The sequence below is a fragment of the Cricetulus griseus genome, assembly GCF_003668045.3.
Source record: "Cricetulus griseus strain 17A/GY chromosome 1 unlocalized genomic scaffold, alternate assembly CriGri-PICRH-1.0 chr1_1, whole genome shotgun sequence".
NCBI classification, from domain to species: domain Eukaryota; kingdom Metazoa; phylum Chordata; class Mammalia; order Rodentia; family Cricetidae; genus Cricetulus; species Cricetulus griseus.
In genome coordinates this window covers 211,717,488-211,727,976 of record NW_023276807.1, presented here as the reverse complement: position 1 = coordinate 211,727,976, position 10,489 = coordinate 211,717,488, and the positions used below count along the sequence as shown (strand labels likewise).

Below are 10,489 nucleotides of genomic sequence, written 5' to 3'. Positions count from 1 at the left end.
GAACACTTGGTACCCATTTGGTGGCATTGTTTGGGAGGTTTTGGATGGTTTAGGATAAGGAGTTACTGGAGGAAGTAATTCCCTAGGAGTGGGATTTGGGAGTCTATAGTCTTGCTCTGTTGGGTTCCTGGCATAACAGCAGCCGGCTTCCTGCTCAGGCCACCTGCTGCTATGCGATCCATACCAACCTGGATTCTCACACTGGGGAACCATGAGCCAAGACAAACTTTTCACTAAGTTGCTTCTGGTATTTTAAGCACAGCAACAAAAAAGTAATTAACACATTCTGTGTCTCAAATTGTGAAGTTTTATTAAAGAATTACATCTCTATTAATCCAGGTTGCTTGCTCAGGCCTATAATCCCAGAATCTGGGATTCTAAGGCAGGAGGATTGCCATGAGTTCAAGGCTAGCCTGAGTAGCACAGTGCTTTCTAGACCAACAGAATTATACTACAATTGAATAATAATACATTAATAGATCATAAAACTCTATACTATTCCAGAATTATGAAATAATACATGTAGGTTGTACAAACCAATAAAACTAACCCCATGTATTCTAAAGGTTCTTCTTTTAAATTTTTTGTTTTTTTTTTTTTGGTTTTTCGAGACAGGGTTTCTCTGTGTAGCTTTGGAGGCTGTCCTGGAACTCACTCTGGAGACCAGGCTGGCCTCGAACTCACAGAGATCCACCTGCCTCTGCCTCCCAATGCACCACCAATGCCCGGCTCCTTTTTTAAAAATTTTAATTAAAATTTTTTCCTTTACATTCCAACCCCAGTTCTCCCTCCCTCTCCTTCTCCACCTCCCCACCTCCCTCATCCCATCCCCCAACACCCCCCTTCTAAAGATCCTTAATTAGCATTTTATTTAGTAGCCTTAAGAGCATTTCAAAAGCCAGGTAGTGGTGGCGCACGCCTGTAGTCCCAGCACTCGGGAGGCAGAGGCAGGTGGATCTCTGTGAGTTCGAGGCCAGCCTGGTCTGCAAGAGCTAGTTCCAGGACAGCCTCCAAAGCCACAGAGAAACTCTTTCTCAAAAAAAAAAAAAATGCATTTTATTTAAACAGAAATTGTGAACAATCAGAACATGTATGCCTATTACATTATCCTGATGGCTCTCTGGACACTGAGCTGCACTCAGAGTCTCTCACCCCACCACAACAACCAGGCATGGAGTATGATGAAGACCTTCAGTTTCTAGGTTCTTGCTATAAATATCTTGGAGGAAACCTAAACACACAGCAGATAAACAACAGACATATCTGACTATGCCAGTGTAGCAATCATTCTGGCTATCAGTATCAGACAAATCCAAACCATATTATAAGTTAGGCCAAGGTGATACTGGTCACTGAGCAGGGGCTGCATGAAGTTGTGAGTCACCAAGTGGAAGTTGGAAACTCTAACTCAGGTCCTCTGCAAGAGCAGTAAGTTCTCTTAATACTCTTTTTTTTTTTAAAGATTTTATTTATTTATTATGTATACAACATTCTGCTTCCATGTATATCTGCACAACAGCAGAGGGACCAGGTCTCATAACGGATGGTTGTGAGCCACCATGTGGTTGCTGGGAATTGATCTCAGTACCCTTGGAAGGGCAGTGCTCTTAACCTCTGAGCCATCTCTCCAGTCCCAAGTTCTCTTAATACTCTTCTTCTTCTTCTTTTTTTTTTTTTTTAAAGATTTTATTTATTTATTATGTACACAGTCTTCTGCCTGCAGGCCAGCAGAGGGCACCAGATCTCACTCATGGTGGTTGTGAGCCACCATGTGGTTGCTGGGAATTGAACTCAGGTCCTCTGGAAGAGCAGTCAGTGCTCTTAACCGCTGAGCCATCTCTCCAGCCCTCTCTTAATACTCTTAACCAGTGATCCATCTCTCTAGTTCTGTTCACTTATTTTGTATTTATACAATGTGTGGGGAGGGTGAGGGGTATGCCACAGTGTGCATGTGGAGGTCAGAGGACAACTTTTACAGAGTCAGTTCTTTTTTTTTTTCTACCTTAACATAGGCTCCAGGAAGCATGCCAGGTTTGAGCATTAAGTCCTTTAACCATTGAGCCATCTTGCTAGTCCATATGGTATATTTTGAAAATCATTTTCAGAAGGCTCACTAAAGAATACTCATTTTTGCCAGAGTGGTAGTGCATGCCTTTAATCCTACCACTTGGGAGGCAAAGGCAGGCTGATTTCCGAGTTTGAGACCAGCCCAGTCTACAGAGCAAGTTCTAGGATAGTCAGGGCTCTACAGAGAAACCTTGTCTTGAAAAATCAAGGAAAAACAAAACAAAACAAACAGAATGCTCACTTTATTTTAGGGTTGGGACTACAACTCAAGTGGTAGAGTGCTTGGCTACCCTACATGAGACCCTAAATTCAATCTCCAGTACTTTAAACAAAACAAACTAAAATGAAACTAGGTTTAGTCAATTGTGGGGGAGCACATCTGTAATCCCTATATGTAGGAGGCTTTAGTAGTAGCCAGCCTGGGCTATATAATGAGACTCTATCTCTAAAAAAGAATCTTTAGGGCTGGAGGGATGGCTCATCAGTTAAGAGCACTGGCTACTCTTCCAGAGGTCCTGAGTTCAATTCCCAGCAACCACATGGTGGCTCACAACCATCTGTAATAAGAGCTGGTGCCCTCTTCTGAACTGCAGGCATGCATGCAGGCAGAACGTTGTATACATAATAAATAAATCTTTAAAAAAAGGTCTTTAAAATCTTTAATAAAACCTCATCTACTTTAATACAAAATACATACATAAACACACACGAGTATGTGCATACACATAGCTCAGTTATCCAGAACATCTCAGTTCAGTGTCTGAGGACTTGCTTCAAGGTACCAGGTAATCAAAGAAAGAGACGTAGACAGATCCAAGACTGCAGAGACTGTAGTCCAAGACCAGTTGGATTTTCCCAGCTTAGTTCAGAAAGAGAAGTGTCTTTACAGCCTAGAACAAAAGCGACTTTACCTGGATAGAATGTATTTGATTGTTGTTTGTTTTGGGGGGAGGGAGCTGTCCTGGAACTAGCTCTTGTAGACAAGGCTGGTCTCGAACTCACGGAGATCTGCATGCCTCTGTCTCCCAAGTGCTGGGATTAAAGGCATGTGCCACTACCGCCCTATTTGATTTATCTTAAGCTATTTCACATAGGCAGACTCTTTCCTGGAGTTAGGGTTTGCCTGTGAAACTCAACAAACTACTGTTATGTTTGCATACTTTTAGTATGCTGGGAAACGATACAAGAAAAAATAATGAGAAAAACAAAATCAACAAAAAAGGAAAACTGGTAAGAACTACACTTGTATAGACTTTGAGGCCTTAACGGGGGGACAGTAGAAGGAATGGCACACTCAATCTATATATTAATGTTGCCTTTTAGCTGTCTTTGTTTTGTTTTTAAAGATTTACTTATTTTTGTTTTATGTGTATGAATGTTTTGCCTGCATGTATTATGTGTACTACATTCTTGAAGTGGTCCTTAAATCCCCTGGAACTGGAGTTACATATGGTAATGTGAGATGCTGTGTGGGTGCTGGGAAAATCTAGGTCCCTGGCAAGAGCAGTCAGTGTTCTTAACTGCTGGGCCATCTCTCACCCTTGTTTTAATAGGGTCTTACTCAGAAACTCAGGCTGTCTCAAACTCATGGCAATCCTCCTGCCTCAACCTCCTCAACTGCTGAGATACAGGCATAAGCCATCGTGACTGGTTCATTCTTCTTTATGTCTGAATAAAATTTCATTGTGTATAGCACTGAATTTTCTTTTTTTGTTTGTTTGTTTGTTTGTTTGTTTGTTTTTCAAGGCAGGGTTTCTTTGGTAGCCCTAGCTGTTCTGGAACTCACTCTGTAGACTAGGCTGGGCTCAAACTCAAATCTACCTCTCAAGTAGTGGGATTAAAGGTGTGTGGCACCACTGTCTAGCTGAATTTTCTTTATTCCTATGTCAATGGGCATCTAAAGTAGTTTCATATCTTGGATGTTATGAACTGTGCCACACTAAACACGGGCAGGAAATTATCTCTATGATATGCTGACTTAGCTTCCCTCAGACATAAGCCCAGGAGTGGTATAACTGGATTATATAATAATTCTATTTGTAGTTTTTGTTTGTTTGTTTGTTTTTCAAGACAAGTTTTCTCTGTGTAACCACCCTAGCTGTCCTAGAACTCAATCTGTAGACCACCCAGGCTGGGCTTTGAACTCACAGAGATCCATCTCCCTTTGCCTCCTAAGTGCTGAGATCAAAGGCGTACCCCACCACTGCCTGGCCAATTATTTTTAGTTTTTTTTTTAATCCATCCTATTGATTTCTGCAGCACTCACCAATAGTATATGAGGGTTTGGCCTGCTTCCATCCTCAGTGTTTGTTGTTTTCTTTCTTCCTTTTAAAAATATTTATTTGTTTAAATCATGTGTATATGTGTGTGTGGGTTCATGCATGTGAATGCTGGCACCCTCAGAGGCCAGAAGATGATGTTGGATCCCTTAGAACTGTAGTTAAAGTCAGAAGTGGCGGCACACACCTTTAATCCCAGAACTCAGAAGAATCTCTGTGAGTTTGGGGCCAGCCTGGTTATATACAGTGAGTTCCAGGGTTGCTAGGATTACAATGGAGAGCTTGTCTCAAAACACTAAAAAAATAAAATAAGGAACTGGAATTAAAGGTAGTTGCCAGCCAGTTGATGAGAGTGCTGGGAACCAAACTGGTGTCCTCTGCAAGAGCAGTTGGTGTTTGTCACCCTTGAGCCATCTCCTCAGGCCCTGTTTCTTGATGAGGAGTTTGCCTATAAACAACTGGAAAAAAGAAGGAACACAATGACTTAATTAATTTAAAAACAGTGACTTACCTAGAGATCGAATGCCTTTTTCTTCAAGAAACTCGTGTAGAACATTTACATTGAGTTTTAGTATAAGTCCTAGTTCTGGTGTCAGTTTCCAAAAACCATCCTGTGAAATTAAAAATATATATATTGTTAATTGTAGATCCCATGTCATACAGTATTTTTCTAGCATGATTCCTTTTTCAGTATTAAAAATATACCATCAGACAAAGTGTGACATGGCCCCAGACCTTAGCACAACTGACTCCATGATGAAAGTACCATTCAGGTTGTTAGACTCAGCAGGTAGGCAGCATCACCTGTCAAAAAGTATGTCAACCCAGGACATGGTTTTTGTGCTTAAAACCTCACCCTGAGAAAGGCTTGGGGCTACAATGGGATCTCGAACACTCGGTGTAGTTGCCAGCAGGCTAATAAAGACTTGTGCAACTTGAGATGTTAAAGGTCCATAGAACTCCTTTGATCAATTGCTGCCTAATGCTTCACAGGGGTCTGATAACTCCATCCCAAAAGGAAACAAATTAGGCACCTTCTGTTTGGATGCTTAAGAGAGGTGGGACACAGTTGCTGATCCACTGTCTGAGACCCATATGAGATGTCACTGGATCTCTCTGTCTGTTCAGGTGTATAATTGTATGGTGGCTGTCTTTATTGTGTCTCTCTGTGTGTTTGTGTCTCTATGGTCTTTCTATGTGTTTCTGTCAGTTCTGTTTCACTGTATTGACCAGTGACTTTCTCTGGTGGGAGAACTCCTGGCTAAAGACCTGTGCTCCATCCCGTTGGGGACCTGAATCCTTTTTGGCTCTGCCAGGTCACCCAGAGAAACCCAAAAAACCTCCACCTGTCCCACTCCATCGGGGAGGGGGTCTTGTTTTGTTGCTTGACTCTTGCTCATGGTCAGGGTTGGTCCCTGTGTGGAGGTAGAAGGGGATTGGGACTCTCATTCAGAGGCCCCTGCTGTCCAAGCTGAGTGCACACAGGGAGGGGGAAATAGTTCCCCCAGGTGAGCATCCCCTCTGCTTCACTCCATGCCTGCTCTAAGCAGCCCCCACCCCTAAGGAGAAAGTTCCCCTGGACTGAGCCTGAGGGAAAAGAGAAAGTTCCACTCCTTTCTCTTTTTATAATTTTATAGAAAGATTTCCTTTTGAAGGAACCAGCTTCCCTTTCGGCAGCCATAACGGTCGAACATGTGCTTCTATGACCTTGCCCTAGACACTAGAAAGTCAGATTCCTGTCTTGTGACAAGGAACCAATCAGAAGTTAGCTGGTGGCGCTATGCTTTACTTCTGGGTGTGCTTTACGGACAAGCGCACAGCAATGACGTAGAGAGCATAGCAATCACCCTGGGAGGGCCTATGGGCCATAACAACCAGTTGACCAATCAACACAGGGCAAGCCCTCCAAGCCTGGAGGCACACCAATCGTGAGCCTGTGCGTACCCCTGGACACTCCCCTTACGCTGCCCTATAAAGATCTGTGCGCAGCGGCTTCAAACTGTCTTTGCTAGCCATCCGCCATGGTGGGTGGATCAAATACCCGAGCTAACATGGGGTTAGCTCGTTAAATTACAATAAAGCCTTGTGCAGTTTGCAGCAAGCTCTCGAATCCGCCTGGTGATTGGGGTGACCGAGAACATGGCCTGGGACCCTGGATACTTGAGTTTTTGGGGGTCTAACATTTTGTCACCTAGTCAGCCCCAGATATTTAAAAGAAAAAGTTATAAAAAGTTAAAAATTAAAAAATATAAGCAGGTCCTAGTTGCTGGAGATAGCTCAAAGGGTGTTTAACAATAGGTAACTGAATGGGACAAGATCGTTTGCATAACCTGAAAGCAACCGTCACCTTCTCTGACAATGAGATGCAGTTAGACTTACAGATACCCAGCAAAATTTTGGTGCTTTACCTCTATCAGAAGAATATCTCCTAGCTGAAAGTTCTGCCTCCAAACAAAAGATACGGTTGGACTATAAAACAAAGATCTCTCGTGTATGGGCAGAAACCAACACCCCAGGACTAGCCCAACATCAAGTTCCTATAATTGTTCAACTAACCAGCTCAGCTACACCCATTCAGATTAAACAATATCCAATGACCTTGGAAATAAAAAGGAAATTGCAGTGCATATTGCCTGGCTTGGAGAAACAGGTATCCTGGTGCCCTGTCAGTTACCCTGGGATACACCTCTCCTGTCTGTGAAGACACCAGGGACCTCTGATTCTCATGAGCCTGATTCTTCCAGAGAAACACGTGTCCACTTCCACTGTCTTGGACCTGAAAGATATGTACTTCAGCCTCCCATTGGCAGAGGAGTCAACCCATCTTTGGTTTTAAATGGGCAGACCCAGTGGGAGGTTATGATAGGCTGTCCCAGGATTTAAAGACACTAAATACAGACTTCCTGCCCTCTGTCAAAGGTTTCCTGGGAAAACAGATTATAAAAGGGCCACTGAGGGACTGCTACAAGAGTTACAGACCTTGGGTTACAGAACAGCAGCTAAGAAAGCCCAACTTTGAGCCCGGCGTTGGTGGCGCATGCACTCTGGAGGCAGAGGCAGGCGGATCTCTGTGAGTTTGAGGCCAGCCTGGTCTCCAGAGCGAGGACCAGGATAGGCTCCAAAGCTCCACAGAGAAACCCTGTCTCGAAAAACCAAAAAAAAAAAAAAAAAGCCCAACTTTGTGCATCAGAAGCTACCTATCTTGGCCACCAGTTGAGGAGAGGCAAAAGGAGCCCACCCTAGAGTAGGATTGCCACCATCCTTCAGATGCCAACTCCAAAGACTAAGACACAAGTTCAAGAGTTCCTAAGCGCGGCTGGACATTTCTGTTTCTGGATACCAGTGTTTGTGATAACAGCAAGACTGCTATACATAAGCACAAAGATGTGGCGGTGGTGGAGGGACTAACCCCCTAGTCTGGACTGAGACTAAACAAAAGACAAAAGGGGTTTTAACTCAAACTTTGGGGCCATGGAAACGCCCTGTAACACACCTGTCCAAACAATTGGACTCTGCAGCCACAGGATAGCCCACCTATCTAAGAGCTGTAGTAGCTACTGCTGGTTTAGTGAAAGAAAGCAAACAAATTAACTGTAGCTCAAGATCTTACATTCACAGCACTCTACAACATTGTTTTGGCAGGACCACCTGCCAAAAGTAAAATGAAGACCTCATCCATCAAAGTCCATAGTTCTGGGAAAGTCTCATAATGTACCAACCTTGCTTTTTTTTTTTTTTAAGCTTCTGTAGTTCCTTTTCTGCCTAACTGTTCCTGTTAACTGTAGTATGTCAACCCAGGACATAGTTTTTGTGCTTAAAAGCTCACCTGAGAAAGGCTTGGGGCTACCCTGGGATTCTGAACACTCAGTGTAGTTGCCAGCAGGCTAATAAAGACTTTCTATTGGCTTAAACCCATGTCAGAGCAGTTTTCTCTGGTGAATATCCCACAATAAAAGGAGAAAGAAAAAAATGTATATCCTTATTTAATTTGAAACAGACAGCTTTTTCTAAACATAACAGTGTGTATGCATGTGTGTGATGTTGAGGAGGGTACATGTGTGCCATAATCCCAATGAGCTGGCTAGTTTTATGTCATCTTGACACAAGCTAGAACTTTCTGAAAGGAGGGAAGCTCAACAGAGAAAATGCCTCCATAAGATACAGCTGTAGCAGAAAAATGTGGTACATTTACACAATGTTGTACTACTCAGCGGTAAGAAACAATGACATCTTGAAATTTGCAGGCAAATGGACAGAACTAGAAAAGGCCATCCTGAGTGAGGTAACCCAGACCCAGAAAGACAAACATAATATGTACTCACTTATAAGTGGATATTAGACATAAAGCAAAGGATAACCAGCCTACAGACTGCAACTGTAGAGAACCTAGGTATGCTGGGGCCATTATTATGGGTGGGGCCACCCCAGGCTGGTAGCCCTGGGTTCTATAAGAAAGCAGGTTTAGCAAGCCATGGAGAGAAAGCCAGTAAGCAGCCCCCCTCCATGGCCTCTGCATCAGCTCCTGCCTCCAAGTTCCTTCATGATGAGCAGTTCAGTAGGCAGAATAAACCCTTTCCCCCCCAGCTTGCTTTTGGTCAAGGGCGTTTCATCATAGCAATAGTAACCCTAACTAGGACACAGAACATGTTTGTGCAGGTTAGAGGACAACTTTGAGGACTTAGCTCTCTCCTTCCACCCTAATATTGGTTCAATGATCAAACTCAGGTTTTCAGGCTTGAAGCCTTTAACCGGTGAAGATCTCTCTCTGGCCTTTTAATTTACTAAAACAGTTTTACTTATTATAGCCAGGTGTGGTGGTGCAGAGGCAGGTGGATCTCTGTGAGCTCTAGGCCATTCTTATCTACATAGTGCATTCTAGGCAGTCAGGGATACAATCTTGTCTCAAAAACAACACAAATGGGACTGGGCTGCTTTCCCAGAGAATCCGGGTTTAATTCCAGGCATCCACATGGCAATATACAACTCCAATTCCAGGAGATCCAATGTCCTCTTCTGCCATCCTCTGATACCAGGCATGCACACAAATAATTAAAATTTTATTAATTGGTATGTGTGCACCTGTTTGAGAGAGAGGAGAGAGAGAGACAGAGACAGAGACAGAGAATATGTAGGCATGCATAGTATAGAGGTCAGAGAAAAGGTTTTGGAAGTCAGTTATTTTTCCATGGTGGGTTCCAGGGATTGAATTTAGATTATTGGACTCATGTGTTAAGCACTTTTACCCACTGAGCCAGCTCACTGGCTCCTAAAATTGATCTATTGAAGATGCTATTTTTTATTTTTGGGGGGTTTTGGTTTTGGTTTTTTGAGACAGGGTTTCTCTGTGTAGCTTTGGAGCCTGTCCTGGAACTAGCTCTTTAGAACAGACTGGCCTCGAACTCACAGAGATCCACTTGCCTCTGCCTCTGCCTCCCCAGTGCTGGGATTAAAGGGGTGTACCACCACCGCCTGGCTTTTGAGATGCTCTTAAGGCTATTTTCTTAATATGAAACTCTATCTCAACAAAATAAAGAACAACAACAAATGCTCACTGGTTGGGAGCATTTCCTGTCTTCTGGAAGCCCGGAGTTTAGTTCCCAGTATCCATGTTGGGCCACTAACAAGTACCTGTAACCCTATCTCCAGGGGATCAAACACACTCTTCTGGACTCCATGGGCATCCACCACCACCACCACTGCCACCACCACACACCCACACCCACACCCCCCCACACACACCCCCCCACACACACACAGAGAGAGAGAGAGAGAGAGAGAGAGAGAGAGAGAGAGAGAGAGCATACAGATTTATATAAATAAGTCCCCCCAAATCCCAAACTACTTTATTTTTTTTTTTAAGACAGGGTCTCTCCTCTACAAAACCCTGGCTGTCCTGGAACTCAGGTAATAGACTAGGTTATCCTTGAACTCACAGAGATCCACCTGCCTCTGCCTCCCCAGTGTTGGGATTAAAAGTGTGCAACACCACTGCCCAGCTACACTACTTTCTTAACCAAGCAATGCTGTGAAGGTTTATAATTCCAGTCACTCAGAAGCTGAGGCAAGAGGATTGCAAGGTCAAGGCCTGACTGTCTCAGAAAATATAAGAGGGCTGAGGACATGACTCAGCAAAGTTCCTGTTG

The 10,489-nt window shown here is 43.6% G+C and overlaps 1 protein-coding gene across 2 annotated transcripts in view; it reads right to left on the bottom strand.

Moving 5' to 3' along the window:
- The window catches only part of Parp4 (poly(ADP-ribose) polymerase family member 4), an 87,267-nt gene that overhangs the window by 3,475 nt on the left and 73,303 nt on the right, over positions 1-10,489 (bottom strand). For both annotated transcript variants that reach the window (XM_027390509.2, XM_027390510.2), the window contains exon 33: positions 4,858-4,957. In XM_027390509.2, the coding sequence (XP_027246310.1) occupies positions 4,858-4,957 (100 nt within the window). The remainder of the gene's footprint in view (positions 1-4,857; positions 4,958-10,489) is intronic.